Raw genomic sequence first — 21,654 nt, 5'->3', positions numbered from 1 at the left:
AGATTTTCAGATTTAGGGAGGTTTCAACCTGTAACACACACAGAAAGGCATTGTCTTTCAAATAATTGATGTCAGGGTAGAGGGGGACAATAAGGAGAAAGGAAAACTGACGAGACAAGATAATCACTGAAACTGGGTGATAGATCCAAAGGAATCTGTTTGACTAGTTTCTCTATTCAGTGTATATTTGAAATACTTCTAGTGATAACCAATCAAAGTAGAAAACTGATAAAGGGAATTTCATTCTTTGGGCAAATGCAAGAGCTTATTTCTAAGATGTATGGTGTAACTAGTTATCTTCATTCAAAGGCAGAGCACCTGAGACACTAAAGTCAATTTAACAGTAGCAACAGTATGACCAATCACTACTGTCATCATCTGTCATTCCACTCTTTTTAATTTTCTGACTAGGATACATTTATGTCTTTAAATTCACACACACACACACACACACACACATGCACACACACAGTTCAGCTCTCATTCTCCTAGTTACCACTCCTGGGAAATTACCACTACCACCCCTAGATTACTAGTTTCTTGGGCATCTTCCAGTTTCTTTAAGCAATCGCATACATTAGCATATCATTTACATCCATGCACCTTCCTTTCTCACTTAATATATTTGGGAGATCTTTCCATATTGGTAAAAAGTGTTCCCATTCTTTTTTCTGGCTATAGAGAATTCCATTGTCTGAATGTGTTACAATTTATATGGGATATGTGGGATGTTGCCCATATTTTCCTATTACAAACTATATCATACCTACCTCATGAAGAAAACTGACTATAAAAACAAGGTAGCACATGATATACTGCAACTATTAAACAGCTTAATGATACCATGTTATTTCACTTTGAAGTGGCGTTCTCCCTCCTCTTCTACACTCTCCCTTCAAGGCACAGCCCCAACTATGCTAAGTTCTTCTACAAAGCCTTTGATTGTTCTGGACCACAGCAAGCACTCCTTCCTCTTCACTTCCATACTATACATTTTCACACAACTTTGCATGTATTTACATATATTATTTTTCAAATATCTGACATGAACTGTGTCATCCTGGAGGCCACAGCTGTTGCCTACACTACCTTCTGTATTCTGCACAGCACTTAGAAGTTTTAGCGAGAACAGACTCAATAAACACTAACTAACTAGCATTAGGGAACACCACCCTTATTCATGGATTGTAGGTTTTCTAGACCTAGATGTCCTTCAGAGAAGGTTCTAGCCAGTTTTGCTCTGGGAATTATCATAAAATTGTAATCAAATTGTGATTCATTGCAAAAAAAAAAAAATCCAAATCCAGCAAATTGAATCCTCTTGGCATGCTCTACACACAGAACAGGAAACATCATGACATTCGGAAGGTGCCCGACATCTCAATTCACAGGCACAAAATGATATTTAAATAGCATCTGTGGTGGAGACACAGCCAACATATACAAGAAAGTTACAAGTAACATTGATGTGGGGTGCAGAGGAGCTCTCTCACACTTTTAAGGGTAAATTATGCAGAGCATAATTTTTCAATCATATTTTAATTTTACTCTGCAATCTATTTCATTCATTCAATCAATCTATATTGAGGGAGGCCAAGGAAGGCCTTTTGAGAAGGTGACTTCTTTTTCGTGAGGTAGGGGGTTTACTGGGAATTGAACCCAGGGGCACTCAACCACTGAGCCACATCCCCAGCCCTTTTTAATATTTTTTTTAGAGACAGGGTCTCACTAAGTTGCTTAGGGGCTCACTAAGTTGCTAAGGCTGGCTTTGAAATTGCGATCCTCCTGCCTCAGCCTCCTAGGTCACTGAGACTACAGTCAAGCACCACCAAGCCCAAGAAGGTGATTTCTTAACTGAAACCCAAATGACTAGCAGAAATGGTGAACCAGATAAGGGGAGCTTCTAGCCACAGGCAGAGGTACGCAGATGGCAAATAGGTTCCAATATAGCTACTATTATGGGTTAAAGTGTATTTCTCAAAAGATATTCAAGTTCTAATCCCCAGTACCTATGAATGTGACCTTATTTGGAAATAGGGTCATTACAGACAATCGAGTTAGAATGAGGTCATTTGGGTAGACCCTAATATAAAATGACTGGTATCTTTATAAAAAGGGAAAATTTGGATAAAAATACGCACATGGGGAAAAAACCACATGAAGATGAAAGCAGAGATCAGGTTGATGTATCTACAAGCCAAATAATTGCAGAAAACTGCCAGAAGCTAGGGAGAGACATGGAACAGATTTTTCCCTCGTAGCTCTCAGAAGGAAAACAATCCTGTTCACACCTTGATCTTGCACTTTCAGCCACCAAAGCTGTGAGCATAAATTTCTACTGGTTAAGTCACTAGTCTGTGTTATATGTTACATCAATATGAGAAGACTAATACAATGGATATTAGGTGCAATAAGTATTCACACCACACCAAAATCCACTTTCAATCATTTTTAGCAGCTGAAATCCTTATTCTAAATAAAATTTTACCTGGAACCTCAGTATGTTAACAGATGAAGAGGATGAAAAAGGGTTACTCAAAATATTCTACCACTTGCTAAATTCATAAGTTCTTTGCAACACTGTTTGCACTAAAAAGAGGTACAGGAGAAATACCCCTCAATCACACTGGAGGGCTGGGGTCGTGGTACAGTGGTAGAGCGCTTGCCTAGCATGTGTGAGGCACTGGGCTTGATCCTCAGCACCACATAAAAATAAATAAATAAAATAAAGGTATTATGTCCATCTACAACTAAAAATATATTTAAAAAAAAAACACACTGGAGCCAGATAACCTGGGTGAGAGAGCAGAATGTTGATTACATTATATCATGATATTATTAAGTGATTATGATAACCACCACGGATATCATTCATGATTCCTACTATCAGCTGGGCACTATGTCCACTTTTTACATCACCTCCAAAAGGCTGATATTGCCATCTTTTTGTCATACTGGGGACTGAACCCAGGGACACTCTACCACAAAGCTACATCCCCAGCCCTTCTTTTTTTTTTTTTTTTTTTTTTTTTTTTTGGGTGCTGGGGATTGAACCCAGCCCTTCTTTTGAGACAGGGTCTGAGTTGCCCAGACTGTCCTTGAACTTCAACCCTCCTGCCCCTCAGCCTCCTCAGTAGCTGGGATTATAGGTATAAGCCACCAAGCCAGTCTGTTGTTGTCTTCTTTAGGGAGGAAAATTAAGGATATGATATGCTAAATGTCCCCTCCCACCTCTGTATAGGTCTGCTCAAACTGCCATTAGCAAAATGCCACAGAAGGTAGGGTTTAAATAACAGAAACTCACTACCCCACAGTTCTGGAGGCTGGGAGTTCCAGTCCAAGATATTGGTAGGTTTGGTTTCTCCTAAGGCCTCTCTCTTTGGCTTGCAAATAGTTGCCTGCCTTGCTTGTGCCCTCACATGGTCAACTCTGCGTGTGCATGCCCTGGTGTCCTCCTTTATGTCCTGATCTTCATCTCCTCTTCTTATAAGGACAACAATCATATTGAATCAGATTCACTCTAATAGCTCATTTTAATCTATCACCTCTTTACAAATCTACCTTCAAATATAGTCACATTCTAAGGTACTAGGGGCCAGAACTTCAATGCATAAATTTAGAAGGACACAATTTGGCTCACAACAGCCCCTTAAGGAAAAAGCCGCAGAGCCTACACATACCACCACAGAATGATTTGACTCCTTAGGCTATTTTCCTTGGATCATGCTTCTTAACTCTAAAAAGTCCCCTGCATTTACTACAAAAGAAAATTCATTACTTGAACAATAAGAAAAATAAGCTTTTGCTTTGTTTCTTTTCAAAGACTCTCTCTTGAGGTTCTAAGCCTGGAAGATGTTAAGAGAGTTGTATCAGCAGGCCCCAGATGTAAACCCTCTGAGGGTTGGCAAGAAGAGAAAGGAAGGAACCAAGCCTGAGGCCAATCTAAACAGATTTGAGCTTCTACCACCTGGGATAGGGTCCTCAAACCCTCTCCTAGCATTAGCTAAAACACTTGAAAAGGAGGTGAACAAGAGTTGGCCCAATTTTAGGCTCACTAACATATGAGAGGTTCCCAGAGATCTGCTTTGCTCTCTATATCTCAATCTCTAGGTGCTAAACCAGACAAACTCAAAAACTCCTGGCCAAGAGGGCAGCAAACATTTGCACTATCCATCACAAAGCCCCTGACTTCTCAGAAAACATAGGACCTTCACACAGTTAGCAGGGACCCTGGCAGCTACTGTACCCATTGGTGTTCAAGGAGCCTTCTTCAAATGTCCGCCATCCTCTATCATTTCAAATACCAAATAAATAAAAGGTGGCATCCTGCTGTGCCCTTCACTGGGCAGGAAAGCAATGCTCTGAACAGTGACGTGATAGAGACCTTTATGAGGACCATTCTGGGGAATGAGGATGAGAAGTTCAGGAAAGTCCTCCTTTACCAACCACAGGAACACCACAAAATAAGGAGAATTCTAGAAGGAATACCCCAAATACATACAAATCTTAGGTGCTAAGGTGATGAAGACTAGAAACCAAGTGTTGGTTAGCCAAACCTGGTCAAAAATAAAAACAATAAAAGATCTCAAATACAGCACCAGCTGTAACTACTAATTTCTTCAGAAAAAGACAGTATGAAAAATGTTGACATGGAGTGTGAGAAGTTGGAGACTAGAGAATCATCAGAAAAGCTTACGTGGAAGAGATAAGGGTAAAAATGGATATAACATGATTATACTATGCTACATTTACATTTATTAGATTATATTTACATTGCTATGGTTCGGATAGGAGGTGTCCCCCAAGAAACTACCATGTTTATGCAAGAGGCAAAATGATTAGATTATGAGAGCTGTAATCTAATCAGTGGGTTAAGCCATTTGATGAATTAATAATTTAAATGGATTACTGGGTGGTAACTGTAGAAAGATGGGGCATGGCTAGAGGAAGTGGGTCACTGGGGGCATGCCTTAGGGATTATATGTTTTTGTCCCTGGTTCTTTCTACTCTCTCTGCTTCCTGTTTGTCATGAGCTGAACAGCTTTCCTTTACCACATCCTTCCACTACAATGTTCTGCCTCATCTAAGGCCCAGAGCAATGGAATTGGCCAACCATAGACTGAACCTCTGAAAACATGAGCCCAAAATAAACTTTTCCCCCTCTAAGCTGTTCTAGTCAAGTATTTTTGATCATAGTGAGGAAAAGCTGATTAGCACATACAAGTTAAAATGCTGAATGATATATTTTTCTATTTCAGAAACCTATTGAGAAGTAATCTTGCAACCTCTTTAGTAATATGGGCTCATTTCTAACCACCTCAATTCTAATTGAGACATGTCATCAAATTTTACCAGAAAGTTGCCTATGTGGGAATTGTGTCCCAACTTTACATATGTACTTCTTATTCCATGGATGAACATAAAGGCTCATTTCAGACCAATCCCAGAAGAAAATCCAAAAGTACACCCTCCACTTACCCCCCAGACACACTCAACCATGAAAACCAATCCCTAACCAGGCACAGTAATGCATGTCTCTAATCCATGTGACTGGGGAGGTTGAGGCAGGAGGATCTCAAGTTCGAGGCCAGTCTGGGCAACTTGGCAAGACCCTGTGTCAAAATTTAAAAATAAAAACGGCTGGGGATGTGGTTCAATAGTAAAGCACCCCTGAGTTCAATCCCCAGTACAATAAAAAAAGCCCTACATATTCATTAGGGAGAGCATGGTCTACTACTAATCAATTATGGTAGATGAGGTTGTACCTTTGTGTTGCTAATTTATTAATCAAGTTCATGCCAGACAGGAAAAAAATGCCTAATGGAAACACGTCAAGCTGTTTGGTACTAGCAATATTGATCAAAAGTGTAAGGACAGATTCTTAATACAACAATTCCACTGGTTGGCATTTATCCTATAGATAGACTCACATACAAGAAGGTGATTTGTTACAAGAGTAAAGCTTAAAACAACCCCAAATAGGGCACCAATTACACAGAATAAGGTGGTGACGCAGAAAGATATATTAATGAAAAAAAAAGTGGTTAGTTGACTCATATATTGCATATTATTTCCCAATTTGTGATTTTTAAAAACACTTGCGGAGGAATGTACTGGTGCGGAGTGGATGCACCCAGGGGTGCTTAACCACTGAGCCACATTCCCAATCCTTTTTTTAAAATATTTATTTAGATGTTGGTAGATTTTTATTTATTCATTTATTTTTATGTGGTGCTGAGAATTGAACCCAGTGCCTCACACATGCAAGGCAAGTGCTCTAACACTGAGCCACAACCCCAGCCCCACAACCCTTTTTTTGTATTTTGAGACAGGGTCTCAGTAAGTTGCTGAGGCTGGTTTTGAACCTGCCATCCTCCTGCCACAGCCGCCCAAGCTGCTGGGATTGTAGGCATGTGCCTCTGCACCTGGCTCACATTCTTTATATTTTAGTTTTTGTATATACATCGGAAAATTCTAGAGGAAAAGAAAATCAAGGGGTGATACATTTAGGAATTTGACCTCTAACTGTTTTAGTATGAGCTTATAATTTTAAAATTTAAAATGCATGAGAAAAATCCATGAGCAATGAGAATTCATGAAAATACAGTCTAAAATTTTTCTCAGCAAATCTACAGTCTTTAAGAAAGGTTCAACAATCTTCATCAGGCTGATTATTATTCAGGAAGTAGCACAATGCAGTTAAGAGGGCTTCGTGAACAAGGCATGAAACCTAAATGGTTTATTATTAGTCATTGTTTAATCAGAAAGAAAACCAAGGAACTTTCCAGGCTTCATTCTGCATGCCTAGAGCATAATCAAATTTTTCTCATGCATTTCTTATAACTCTGTGGGGCAAGGGTACATAATATAATCAAAATACAATCCAGAACATTATGGATTAGGTATCTTGTTCTGTGAAGGGCTCAGAACATACACGGACACTCAATAGTTTAGAGTGTAATAACAACAAAATTGGAAAGAAGCCAAATGTACACAACAGAAAAATGAACAAATAGATTTTATAGTAGTCATATAATGTGATACCATGTAGCCATTAAAAACTTTGTTGTTGCATATTATAGATAAAGAAAGACATTTGTGGCATATTTAAGCTACAATAGGCTGAAGATAATAGCTTTTTTGACCTGGGCCTATTTGGGAAATGCTATAAATGACCATATATTTACACATGAGTGCTAGAAAAGGTTAGAAGGAGATATAGCAATATGTGAACTGTGGTTATCTCTGGAGAGTAGTATTACAGGAGATTTTGTATGTGTATATTTTGGCTGATCTGTAACTTTTCTATAAAAACATTTATAACTGTGTGATTTTTAACTTTAAAAATTGTTGGCTATCTTTTCCTTCCTTGGCAGACCCAATGCTTCTCCATAAAAAAGAGAATTCAACATGAAACATGTTGCTTGCTCTCTCTCTTCTGCCCCCTTGCTGGTCTTTTAAAGGTTTTTCTAATGTTTTAGAAATTGGAAAGGGGCACGGGGACAGGTAGGACATTCTCAAGGTTGTCTTTCCCTCTTTTTAATGTAGCTATTTTGTTAAGCCAATAGTTTCTAATGCAGGGCTTTTTGTTGTCACAACCTGTGCTACTGCATCTAGTGGGTAGAGAGCGGCATGGGTCAGTTTCCACAACACACTTAACTGACCCCAAAGGTCAAAAGTACTCAGATTGAAGACCCCATTTCAGGTGACTCACTACTCTTTCACGAACAGCACCCTCCAATGGCTAAGAACATCTGACCAAGAGGCTCCTCTGGTAGACAGGAAATGCACTACTGACTAGGGAGTCAGAATATCTGAGTTGAATTTGGTTCTGCCCCTCTAATAGCTGTATAACCTCAGGAAGGTGACCATGCCAGGCAGCTGATCTTCTATCCTCTTCTGTAACTTGGGAATCCCACCACTCACCACCCAGAGTACACAAGAAACTTGGACATAATAATAAAGGAGAAAAGGTTTTATAAACAATAAAGCACCATGCACATGTGAATGGCATTATCATCCCAGGATCTGAAATGTCCAGCCTTACCAATGAAAACACTTTCAGAGTTTCAATGGGTCTTTGTCTAGCACATTCCCACTGCCCTAAATCCCATTACCTACTTTACATGCCAACTCGGCAGTAATTTTTACTAATACTGAGACTGGAAACCATAAAGTGTGTTTTTAAAACACATTTTCCTTGATTTAAACTGTGAACCAGCAGAATTTAGTGACTGAATGACAGAGACCTGAATCAGACTCCTAGGAAAGAACTCCAGCTCTACCTCTTATTAGCTGGGTGACATGGAAAGGGACACGGCTTCTCTGTGCCCTGGTTTCCTCATCTGTCTATCCAAACTAGAACATACCTGAAACAAGACAATTGAGAGCAAAAGGAGGCACTGCCAATGTTAATGCTAAGACAACAGCTATAGACCAGAACTGTCCCCAGACAGAAGACATAAGGTCACCCTAACAAAAAGGATAATAACAGCATCTACTCCACAGGCTTATTTGTGATGACTAAATCAGATGAAAGAGGCAAAGCACACTGTACAATCTTATTAAATGCCAGCTATGATTATAGCCTCTTTCTCCCACCCCATTCCCATTCATTCAGCAAATCCTTAGTGCCCAGGCACAACCCTGGGTGCAGAGAAAATAACAGTCAGTCACATACACCCACTCCCCATCCGCAGCAGAATTCCTCCTCTTGTTTCACAGTGTGTTCAATTTCCAAGACTGGGGGTTGGGGAGTTAGAGAGGAATGAACCCAGGGGCACTTCCACTGAGCTACATCCCTAGCCTTTTGTATTTTTCATTTTGAGACAAGATCTAAGTTGATGAGGCTGGCCTTGAACTTGGCGATCCCCCTGCCTCAGATTCCCAAATCGCTGAGATTACAGGAGAACACCACCACACCTGCCTATTTCAAGACTTTTCTTACATGTAACACAGTCAATGACTTGTTCAGAATTAAACACAAACTTGCAACCCAGCATTAGAGGTCAAGAATACCCACCCAGGAAAGTCATACTGAACATGTAACAGTTAAAAGTCCCCTTTATAAAAATGAATAATGAATTAGAGCTTATCTAACCAAAAAGACAAAGGATTTATTATTATCCCAAAGTCCCTGATTCAGGAAGGCTATTTCAGCTAGACTAAAAGTTAACTATGCATAATGACACTCACAGAGGGCACTAATTAATAAAAGTGTATAACTTAGCACTCAAGGATTAAAAACACGTTATACTATTAGCTCTTATTTCTATTCACATCCCATTAAAATGAATTGTGTACAGTGTGTCCACCAAGACCACCTTAAAGAACCTATACATTATAAAAGCAAAGTTACTCTGGCTTGCTTTTATATTTAGATGTATCTATACCTTTTACCAAGAAATAAGTAGTTTAATTTAGTATGCAAAAACAATTTTTTTAAAAGTCAATACTTATCAGGAGAGATGGATGTTTCTTATTTTATACAGATGTTCATTAACTTCTAGGGGTTTGGGACTCTAATGACAAATCCCCTTTCCTCCTCCTCCCCATCTCTCCTCTTTAAGCCCACAGTAGAGTTGATCTCAATTACTAGGACCATAAATTCTTATACCTAAACATTTCTACATTGAACTGTGGGGCCTTTTCCTCTCCTCCTTGTTCAAATTTTACCAGGCACATCCTCAGCCATCCTTTTGTGCCAATTTTTTTCTTTCTCTCACTCTTTTTATTTTGGGGGGGGGGGGGTGGTAAACTGGGGATTGAATCCAGGGGTACTCCACCACAGAGCTATATCCCTGAGTTGTTTTTTTTTTGAGACAGGGTCTCGCTAAGCTTTCTGGGCTGGCCTCAAACTCGTGATCCTCCTTCCTAACCTCCCCAGTAGCTGGGATAACAGGTGTGTACCACTGCACCCAGCTGTACTAATTTCTGATGGCCATTAAGGAAGCTGTATTCCACTCCTTCCATAGTTATGAGATCTAAAATTCTAGTCAAGTCCCTTCACTGGCAACAAAATATGGACCTCCACAAAGAGAGGTTTATCAAGTAAACTCTATGTGCATAATTCAGAACTAATTGAGGGACTCTCCATTTCTGGAGAGTTCTCCTTCATACCTCTGTCTTGATTCAAGAAGCTGAAAGCAGCAGCGTGTGTTTTGATCTGGTGCTGGCTACACAGACATTTTCAGTATGTGAAACTTCAACAAGCTATACTCTTATGTGCATTTTATATATGCATGTTCTATTGCCATAAAAAAACTTTAGAGTTGATTACTCCATTTAAGCCTCTAGACAAAATAAGCATAATTTGCACATTACCTATGGTAGTGTTTTACAAACTGTTTTCAAACTGGGATGCCATCAGTCAGCAGACCACGTAATCAGTTTAGAAGGTCCTGACCAGCTTTTTTTAATGGAATGGGAAACACAAGAAGGCATCACACACACAGAAGACAACTACAGGAAACTTGTTTCTGGATTATGTATGTATATATTTGTACACATATAGGCATTTGGACTAGGTTGTCAGAGATTTTTTTTAACTGTAGAACATGCTTGTTGTAAAAGCCTAAGAAACACTCAGTACACCAAAAAAAAACTTACTTGAAAGCTAGAGAAACCTTAATTCTAATCCTGGCTGGTAACAACCTATCTACCACTGGGCACAGTGGCACACTCCTGTAATCCCAGCAGCTTGGGAGGATGAGGCAGAAGGATTATGAGTTCAAAGCCAGCCTCAGCAACTTAGTGAGGCCCTAAGCAACTTAGACCCTGTGTCAAAATAAAAAGTTCTGGGGATGTGGCTTAGTGGTTGAGTGCTCCTGGGTTCAATGCCCCGTACCAAAAAAAATACTTTTAAAAAAACCCTAAGTACCTGGGAGCAAGTCACCCAACCTTCTAAGTCTACATTTTGTCATCTCTAAAGTAGGAGTAACTATCTACTCTCCAGAATTGGTATAAGGTCTCAGTGAAGTTGTGAACCATCAACCACAGAGCACTATTGAGACACTGTCTCCAGCCCTGCCACCATTTATATGGTGTCCTGGGCTAGGTTCTTTACCAGTAGGAAGGAAAATTTCAAGCAAATATACAGAGAAGGGCATTGCCAAGGCTGAGCTCCCATCACATGACTTGGTTGAAGTCCCAAGGAGAACAAACCACTAACATTTGAGAGCAGCCAGCAGGGCAGGGGAAAGCTTCGTCCCAGCATGCTTGGTGATAAATCATGCAACTTTGGATTCCAACCACAGGGAAAACCACTTTCCAAGATAATAGGGTTTTTCCCATTATTCTTGGCAGGAGGTGAAGAAAGGCAGAAAGGGAAGAAGGCCTCAGTAAAGAAATAGGGCATTTGTTTTACACAAATCGCTTTGCAGGCAGGTGGTTTTCATTTTGAGAACAACAAAAAAATGATGCTTAAAACAGTTCAAGGGTAACTCTGGATAGTGGCCAGAGGCTTGCCAGGAGAGGGTAACAGAGTCCTGGGGTCTGGAGTGCTCCCAAAGCATCCAAGCAGTAACAGATAAGACTGGGGACAAGGAAGGTCTGGCTTGAAAGACAGGACTATCTTTATCAGCTTGCAGTCACAAACTACTTAAAAGTAGTTCACTGAATTATCCAAAGTTTTATATACACACACACACACACACAATGTGTGTATATATATATTTTTAGTTGTAGATGGACACCTTTATTTTATTAATTTATTTTTATGTGGTGCTGAGGATGGAACCCAGTGCCTCACACATGCTAGGCGAGTGCTCTACCACTGAGCCACAACCCCAGCCCCCAAAGCAATTCTTGACTCACATTTGTTGAGCATCTACTGTGAATCTAGAACTGAGTTAGGGATTGGGGATACAGTGAGAATAAAACAGACAAGACCCCTGTCCTTCCACAGTTGCAAATTCTAGTGAGGGAGATAGCAAGTAAATCCATGAGTCAACAAAATATTTACAGGCTGTGATAGGAGTAATCTCTAAGAAATAAGTGTGGTGATGTGATGAGAAGGGAGAAAGGAAACATAACCTGGAGGAAGTCCCTTTAGATAAGATAACCCAAGAGGCCTGCTCCGAATAACAACTGAAAGAGAAGAAAGAACCAGCCACAGCAGGCACCAAGGAAAGGACATTCTTGGCAGAGAGAAGTGCAAGTGCCTGGTCCCAAGGCAGGAAGGGCCAGAGTGAGGGCTGGGGAGGGTGGGAAGTTGCATTGGTGGAAGGTAATGTCCAAGCAGGAAGGTAACTCTGATAAGACTGAAAAGGCAGGCAGAAGTCAAACCATACAAGGCCCAGCTGACTGTGGAAAAGGACTCAGATTTCAACAAAGAGCAACAGAGAACTGCTAAGGGTTGGTTCACTGTGATACATTGCTTTGCTGCTGGTTAAGATGAAAGAAACTCTTAAATCATCATACATGAACCAAGTGTCCAGGTCATAGAATTGCTCCAAAATCAAAGATGAAAAATAGCACTGGTGGAACTCGCTGATACACGAGTATAGAGCAGTCATGGCAGCTAAAGCAAACAACTTGAGCTTAAATATGAGATGGAATACAAGGAATTCAGTTGGGGAAAGGCCTGGGAGCACTTGAGACTGGCAAGGGAATACTATTAATAGCAATTAACTCACAGTTAGCAAATATAAGGCACATAGTAAAGTTAATTAACAAGGCAGGTTCCAAAAAGTGCCCTGTGTGCACGCGCGCACACACACACACACACACACACACACACACACACACCAGTGGAAAGGCAATTGGGGTTTGATCCATATATCCGGCATTTGCCTAAATGCACAAATTGGGTAACTAAAATGACCTGACGTGACAGTGCCCTGCGTGTTACTTCTGAATCTGAAACCAGATCAATGGCTGAGCCGTTTGCATCAAGGTTTATCTTTGCTTTTTCTTCTCCCTCATGTCAGCTCAATATGGGTGTTTATACCTTGGAAACTCAATGCTGAATGGGAAATGGCTCTTCTGAATTATCACTCTCCCTCAAGAGCCTACCACACAGCTGCCTGACTCAGGGCCCCAGGCCCCAGCATCTTTAACTCAAATGTATCTGTGAGTTATAAGCATGACCCACACACAACTTTGCCCCCCTTTTCAAATTTGATGGGGTTATCATTTGGCCACAACTAAAACAACCTTGGGCTAGGGGCTTAAACAAGGCCAACTGGCTGACCCCAAGATCAAACCTATGATACCAACCGAGAGAACTTGGTAGCGTCTGAGGCCATCATGAAACAAGCTGGATCAAATAACACTGGTGGCTCCTCACAGAACCTAGCATGCTGTTGAGTTTACAGACTGGACTGTGCAAGGAGGAGTAGGGGCGAGTCAGGCAACCAAGTGCCAGGTGCTTTCACATTCGTTTCTTCGAATATCTAGCAGTCCTAGGAAGGGCTGCAATGGAGAGTTTCAGGTGGAAAAAGAAGATTTGGAGGGATTTTCGTTAGTGGTCAAGGCTATATAGCTAGCTGAGTAGGGATTTGGGCCTGGCCTGATACCTTGATTGGCAACTACCAAAAAAGTGCTCTTGACAGACCCCAAGCTGACTTTCTATCCTGCCTCCCATCTCATTCTTACCTCCTCCCCTTTTATTTCTTCCCACCGCAGGAAAGTTGGCTTCCACACCTGGCTTCATCCCAGACTCTCAAATCCACCAGCTGCCTCAGAAATGTTACCTGCTTCCAACCCAGATAGGGATCCCTCACTGCCGAAATGGACACCTGCCAGAGGTTTGGCTGGATAGAGCTGTCTATGTGCAATGCCCCTTGGAGAAAACTCATCTGGCTATAGATAGCAGCCAGAGAAAGAAAGAGAACAAACCAGATTATGGGGCTGCTCAAACTCTTGATAAGTGCGCCTACCAAAAGAGACTCAACAGCAGAAGCCAGAGGGTGGCTTGGGAAAACAAATCCCCTTTTGCCACAAGCAAGAAAACTGAGACCTGGGTCCAAGTGGAAAATTATGTTGGTCACTCTCTCGGAAGAACTGACCAAATCCCCCATCACATCTCCCTCCTGGCCTACGAGGTAATCAGGCAACAGGCTACAAAAGACGTAGACATAACAGCAATCAAAAGAGATGTATGGCCTACTTACACTCTCAGACAAGTCCGCAGCACTCAGGGCTTTGACTGCCGAAACCTCCATTCTGTGGAGTAAGAAATGGTGATTTCTGGCTCACTGTCTGAACTCCAGGCAGAAGTGAGTTCTGTGCTCTCCGAGAACTGCAAGCCTCTCTGATTCACTTGGCAGCAGAATTATTCTAAGCATCCTGTCCCGTACCCAACCCGCCTGCCCCTCCCACTACACATTCACACTGGTGGGTTTTTTTTTTTAAATCCTTTGCCCTTGCGCCTGTCAGAAATCAAGTGAAACTCATTTTTCAAAATTAATCCAATCTCTGGTACTTGAGAGAGTAGAACCTTTCTGACCAAAAAGGAGGAAGAGCCACTTAATTAGGAAGAAGTTATAATTAACATCAGAGAGAAGAGAGTTGGAGAACCGCAGAGTCTGCAGTAACTGCAAAATGGAGATTATTTGAGACAGCTGAGACACTCCACCCAGGCCTCCAGAAGGAGACATGCACGGGAAACAAAGGGCATATGGTGTTTGCTTTCTTCAACATCCGTTCTCACCATTAAGAGCTGCACCAGCAAACGCTCATTACTTACATGTGGACAAACCTCGCCCTGAAATAGACTCTGAAACACAGCTCATAAGCAAATAAATTACTTTGCAACAGAGGCCTACCTTGATTTTTTATTACATATGAAGCAGAATTTAATAAAGTCCTAACAACTGGCAGAATGTCTATTTGGCTCAGTGAAGCATGAATTACACTTGAAAGAAAGTCATATTTGTTAATTTCAAGTTCATATCATAATTGGAATACTGACATATTCAAACCAGAATTTTTTTTCCTAAGGAGAGATTCCCAAAAACTAACGTAATAATCAGACACCAGTGATTTTCTATTTACTATTAGTGTACTTCCATTCAAATATTTCTATCCCAAAGCAAACAAGTTTTTCTAATGTGACTTTATTTCTCATATGTATTAATGATAACCACCCCCAATATGGCCCACACTATTTAACTGTCCAAAGGTAAACTTCAGTGCATTATGAGAAACTCCTGAATTGGTGAAATTTATATTGAGTCAGTTTTAAAAATGCTCGTATACAAGTATTATTGCTCTTTTTTTCCAGAATTCAAAATCTCTTTATTAACAGTAAGAGCCAGTAAGATCCAGGATTAGTTTCCATAGCCATGGCTGGCCCTCCAGCCTCTGGTGCACTCGAATTTCCAGCCTCTGGTGTGCTCAAATTTCCACACCATAGGGTTTGGTGTGGCTGTGTGGGATCCCAGGAGCCTTGCTGAAGTGCCGGCACACCTCTTGGCCCTTGTGAGGACCAGAGAGCAGGACTGTGCTGCAACCCTTGGGGGAGTTCAGGGCCAGCTGGTCAAAGGTGAGGGTCTTGCCCCCGGCCTTGAGGCTGTGGCTGCAGACTCAGCTGCTCACATGCAGTGCCTACATGCATTTAGTTTGGGCACCTCCTGAACACACACATCATCTGTTATGGTCCCCACAACCACGGCCATTTTGTTTTCTTGGCTAGGAAGCTTCATCTTCCGGATCATCTGGGAGAGGGAGAGAGGTGGCTTCTCGGTTCAACTCATGAACAACCTCTTCAGTACAACTTGGTTAAGATAGAATTGGTTCATCTAGCCAGAAACCCGTACAATTTGACCAACAGGCTTAGTAGATGTCCTGATTCTTGGGCTCATTGCATGGAACCTTTCAGTCCTTGTGGCAGATGTCAACTCCCATGATGGTGCCTACAGCTCACTATTATTACTGTTAAGACTGCTAAGATCACCGATCATGCCCACTACCACCCAACCAGGATGAACTGGGACTGGGGTCTACCTGCCCATAGATGATAAGGTCAAGGTCAGAGGATTCCCTTGCCTGTTTGACATATAAAAGGTCCCCAAGTAAAGGAAAATGAGATTCAAACAATCCAATAACCTTCAGTGAACACTGCTGGCTGCCTACCCAGCAGAGCCAGCTCCCTTCCTTCTTCCCTAAAAGAACCCACTATTGGTCATAGGTGCCCACCATTCCCTGGTGGAGCACATTCCCAGCTCCAGAAGGGCAGTCTAACAAATTCTAAGCATATAACTGGTTCTAGGTGGACAACAGGAACTAAGCTCACCCAATTACAATGCAGGAAAGGACTGCTCCTCCAGACAAGCTGTGAACAAGAAAGCAAATGGCCCTACTGCCAATGGTTGTCATCTTACAACCATCTGACAACCAAGGGAAGCCAGTCCTTGGGTGAAGTTACTGCCAAAGGTCACTGTGAAGGAGAAGGGGCAAGATCGGGGGTTTCTGATGTAACACTGAACAGCTCATCACACTACCCTACCTCTAGCCTCCCAATTATGAGGTAACAAACATGTGTTTAAGACCGTCCCAGACAGGTTTCTGTTTTGTGCAGTCTAAAGTATGCTGACGGGGATGGACTGAGCAACAGCTGGGGAGTCAAGAGGAAAAGTCTGTGATTTGGCAGAGACTCCTTAAAGTAAATAATAGACTCACCAAAAACATTCCCCTTTTTGCTAAAGAAAAAGGAGAAATTACACAGAGAGGTTGCTTAGGCTGGGCACGGAAAATGGGGAGTGACTACAAATGGGCACAAGGTACCTTTTGAGGGTGATGGGAATATTTGAGAATTAGATTGTAGTGATGGTTACATAGCTCTGTGACTATACTAAAAACCATTGAATGGGATACTTTGGGCAAATTTTATGGTGGATCTCATAAAACAACTTTTAAAAAGCTGTGGGGAAGCTGGGCATGGGGGCACCTGCCTTTAATCCCAGTAGCTCAGTAAGCTGAGGCAGGAGGATCACAAGCTCAAAACCAGCCTCAGCAACTTAGTGAGCCCCTAATCAACTTAGCGAGACCCTGTCTCAAAAAATAAAAAGGGCTGGAGATGTGGCTCAGTGGTTAAGTGCCCCTGGGTTCAATCCCTGGTACCGCCCCCCCCCCCCCCAAAAAAAAAAGTAGTGTAGATACAGGTGGGCTCATTCAGGAGAGGTCACAGGTTGGAGGAACTTTTCCTCCATGCACATCTTATGTTACAATCCCCTATCCCTGCTTAAATCCTTCCTCCAGCAGTTCTCCATTATCCCTAGAGTCCCAGTTCCTTGGGAGCAGGTGCAAGATCTCTAGACCTAGCTGGGCTTTGCCCCACTTCCCAACTTACTCCCTGGGCAAGGTTGAATTCCAGATGCACATAAAATTGCTCCTGCCCCTCCAAGCCTCTGCTCACAATGCACTGTTTCTTGGTGGCTCTTGCAGTCTATCCTCTTTACTGGATTGACCTGCCTTAGACTCTTAGGTTCCCTCCCTTTATGCCCCTTTACCATACTGGATCCACAAAATAGGTGCAAAAAGCATGTTTCCAGCTGTCCCCAGGCTCACCTCCAAAGTCTAGAAGAGCACTGGAACATAGTAGATACTCCAGAAGTGCCCACTGTACTGCTCTGATTTTCTCTTCGGGGAGGGTACCCATTTTTCCCGCAGTTCAGTTTTTTCATGGAGGTTGGAGGTGTGAGAGCCAGAGGTAGGTTCCAGATGTCCTCATTCTTGCCCATGACTGACCACTGTCCTACAGTAACTGCAGGCTCAGCAGGGGACAACAGCATTCTCCCAGATCCCATAATGTGTAAACTGGACCCTAGCAAAGACTCCTCATGCTGCTCACCCTTAGAGCTTCTGCTTCTCTGCTTGGACCCTCTCAGGGGCACAAGTTCCTGGGAACAAAGCACGACGTGGCTCCCAGCCACTGTATATGTTTCAGAGAGGGAGGAGAAGGAGTGGACAATATTTTTCCCCCAATTGTGTTTTTTTCATCCTCACACAATGTAAGGAGCTGGGTTAAGGAAAGGCATAGATGCGACAATGGGAAACACTTGGTTTTGAAGAGGGAGGAGCCAAACCTGGAAATATCAGTTCCCACAAGGTGTCTTGACCTCAGGAAAAGAGTAACAGTGAGGTTTAGGAAATGCTAAAGAGTTACTAGTAGAGGAGTCTCTGCTATCAAAAAAAAAAAAAAAAAAAGAAAAAAAGAAAAAATCATACTCTGAAAGGAGCTACCCCACAGGGAATCGATGCTTCATCAGAACAGGGACAGCCCCAAGGGCCTCCTCTCCAGTTGTCCTGACCCTCCACACACCTCTGGAATGAAACCCCAAACGTGGGAGCATAGAAAGAGCTGAAATGACACTTTCCTCACAATCATAATTCCAACTCCTACCTCATAATCATGACTTTTCCATATTCGGGCCCCAGCTTCCCTGGACGTGCTCCGTGAGCCTTCTCAGACATTATCTAATGCTAGGCAGGCCAGCAAGCTAACCATTAAGTACTTTTTCTCCACACTCCCTGATTTAAGCTAGTTTGGACACAATCGCAAAAACTCCACAACTCCCCTCTCAGGAGGGGTGGCTGGCGGGGTTTCTCACAGAGGTTAGGTCAAAGAGGAAGCTCCTAAGATGTCAGAAAGTTTGTCTGTAAACATCTCAATCTGATTCCTACTATGAAGTCTGCAAGCTGTCATTACTCCTTTCCCTGCCCCCAATAAATAAAGCAGGCAGTTTTATTTCTAAATCACTTCAGTTTCTTTTTTATTTTTTCCCAAATACCTAAGGGCCTCACCCCCAGAGTCTTTAATTCAATGGATCTGATGTGGCACTGGGAGATGTTTAAACCCCTCCTGGAGATTCCAGTGATCCACACAGCCTGAGACACAGGGAGGGATCTGGAATGTCAGCGATCCTTGCTACTAAAAGTAGCATCCACTAGAAGCTTCTTAGAATGGCAGCATCTTGGCTTCCCCATACCCAGCCACTGCCAGACCAGCCCCCCTCCACTCCATCACAATCTGCATCCTGAGGAGGGGCCACATTAGAGTTAGGGAAGCTTGGTCTATAACTACCATCTGGCTTCAGAACCCAGGTTCTTTGTTTCTACTTCACAATTCGGAGGGTACCATCAAAAGGCATATTGTGAAATGTTTTCTGAGGGTTTGGGGGGTTTTGTTTTTTGTTTGTTTTGTTTTGTTTTGTTTGCAGTGCTGGGGATGGAACCCAGGGTCTCAAACATTCAAGGCAAGTGCTCTACCACTGAGCTACATCCCCAGGAAAAAGCCCCATCCTGCTCCCTATCTCCCAGCTCTCCCAGAAAATATAACTTGTCAGGTTAAATGTAAAGGGAGTCAAAAACTAGACATGGCCTGTTTTTTAAATTAAAGCAATACATTTTTCCATTTGTGCTGGCAACATCAACACTTGGATTACTGCGCATGTTTAAAGTCATCAGTCACATTCAAGTCCTAGAGAGTCAAAGCAGCAGAACCTGCAAATTTTTTTAGTATTAAGGGGCTTTACGTGGAACCAAGGCATGCCAGGATAAATACTTCTTGGAACTAATGAGAACTACTAATTGCATCCATTCGTAAAAAATCAATATACTTGAAGAAACTTTTTAAAAATTCATATGCTTATTTGCCTTCTTCAAATAACATCATAAGGTATTCACAGGAAGTCGTGGTTTCAATTGAGACGTGGCTGCATATTTAAAAAAAAAAAAAAAAACCTCACAGAATCCTATCACGGAGCTCTGCCAAGATTCCCAGCAGGGTCTCAGAACCTGGCAGATTTGGTCCCCCTCCTGCTAATTAATTACCATCTGGTTTGGGGTTTTTTAACATAGCTGAGGCCACCCAGACAATGCTGTACCATAGTACAATTAGGGGTGAGAGAGCACAGACTGTGGAGTTAAACTACCCACAGGCTCAAATCCAGTTCTGGCATTGACAATCCGGGCTCCCCTGAGCGAGTTACTTAACTTCTCTGGTCCATAGGAAGCACTTATATAAAGCTTTGCTGTTCTTCTCACCTAGTATATAATCCCAAGAATGGTATAGAACTCTGAATGATAACAGAACTCTGCACACAGTAGGTGCTCAATTATTAAAGCTCGTTAGAGAACACTCCACCCAGATTGTATCTTCTTCAGTCTTTTGGTGTGTCAAGAAAGGTACTTGGAAAGTTTTTTTCTTCCTCTTTTTGATGGTGCTAGGGATCAAAGCCAGGGAGGGCCTCACACCTGCTAAGCATGCACTCTACCACTGAGTTACACCCTGGCCTATAATCGTCCTTGTCATCCAATGGAATGTTCTCCCTCTACAATCATGTCCTTAATATGGTTATTTATATTATGCCTCATTTCTTCTTTCTTTTTCTCTTTTTTTTCTTGGTACCAGGAATTGAACCCAGGGCACTTAACCACGAAGCCACATCCCCAGCCCCTCTTATTTTTTCTTTTGAGACAAGAGTCTCACTAGGTTGCTTACAGCCTCATTGAGTTGCTGAGACTAGCTTTGAAGTCATGATCCTCCTGCCTCAACCTCCCAAATCACTGGGATTACAGGCGTAAACCACTGCACAAGGCCTCATTTTTTCTCAAAGCATAAGCATTAACTACAGAAAAAGAATGGAAAACATCTGAGCAGGTGAAAAAATGCAGGCTACTAAACAGTAGACTGGTACCAATTACTTCACAGTTACTGAGATCACAAAAACTGATTTCCAGAATGTTCTGGGTAGGGAAATGCCAGACAACGTTGCTATCATGGCGTTCATATTATATAGTAACATTCATAGCAGGAAGACAGCAGAGGGAATTGGGATGTTGCAACTATTTAAACTACCCATTTTCACCTCGTGACAAATGAACAAGTGCTTCATCACTCAACATGTATTTATTAAATCCATTTCCCTAGGCAGTTTCACCAGCCAATGCTTTAACATAAGCTGAGTTACCCTAAGAATTCAATGACTACATTCGGTTTCCAGTTTTCTTCCTAAGAACTAAGTGAGGGTCTTTTTTCCCATCTCTTTCCCGACGATGCCTTCCAGTTAGTTCTCACAGTGCAGTCATGGGAAGTCAGGCTGCCAGAGTTCAAATACTATGGTCAACCTATAATAGATTTTCAATCGCCATCAAGACAGGTAACCTCTCTGGGTTTCAGTTTTCCCATCCGTAATACAGGAATAAAAGCACAGAGTAGTAGTTGAGTTAATGTGCATTCTTTACAATTAGGAAGAGAGGCAATGCAATTTTACTGGATAAATGAAGAATCTACTCATAATTGCAAATTCGCCTGCCTTTTCACCTCGTGCCAGGTCCTGAAGCAGTTATAAATTAGGCATAATAGATTTTCCTTGCCTCCCAAAATGGGAGGAGAGAGGGGTAATCCCTACATGTATTTAAAGAAAGAGAATTATGTAAGCGGGAGAAAACCCACCCACCACTTCCTCTCTGTTAGCCATGACAAAGACACAGTGGCAAGGTTGCTGTTATCAGCAATGTGCCCTTAGCACTTATACCTTCCAAAGCACTAATATCATACTGAGGGAATCCAACCTTGTTCATGCCTCAGGGCCTTTGCACTTGCTGTTATCAGTTTGGGTGACTCTTAATAATGGTAGGACCCTCTTCATCATCCACATGTTAATTCTAATGTCACCTCCCCTGATTGATGTTTAGCTGATGACTCCA

At 42.0% G+C, this 21,654-nt stretch overlaps 1 protein-coding gene and 1 pseudogene across 7 annotated transcripts in view; both read right to left on the bottom strand.

Moving 5' to 3' along the window:
• Positions 1-21,654, bottom strand: part of SH3KBP1 (SH3 domain containing kinase binding protein 1) — a 336,822-nt gene that overhangs the window by 238,043 nt on the left and 77,125 nt on the right. The window contains exon 1 of one of the 6 annotated variants that reach the window (XM_079122899.1): positions 14,115-14,264. The exons of 4 other annotated variants lie outside the window; for them this stretch is intronic. In XM_079122899.1, the coding sequence (XP_078979025.1) occupies positions 14,115-14,165 (51 nt within the window). In that variant the 5' untranslated portion in view covers positions 14,166-14,264. Of the gene's footprint in view, positions 1-14,114; positions 14,265-21,654 lie in introns of those variants that run through there. One more of the 6 variants, XM_079122901.1, reaches the window with a different exon arrangement.
• LOC306650723 (large ribosomal subunit protein eL18-like) lies at positions 14,342-15,864 on the bottom strand (annotated as a pseudogene). Its single transcript has one exon. The product of its transcript is annotated as a large ribosomal subunit protein eL18-like (transcript).

Source organism: Sciurus vulgaris (genome assembly GCF_902686455.1).
Source record: "Sciurus vulgaris genome assembly, chromosome: X".
Taxonomy (NCBI): Eukaryota; Metazoa; Chordata; class Mammalia; order Rodentia; family Sciuridae; genus Sciurus; species Sciurus vulgaris.
This window is presented reverse-complemented; position numbering and strand designations above follow the sequence as displayed.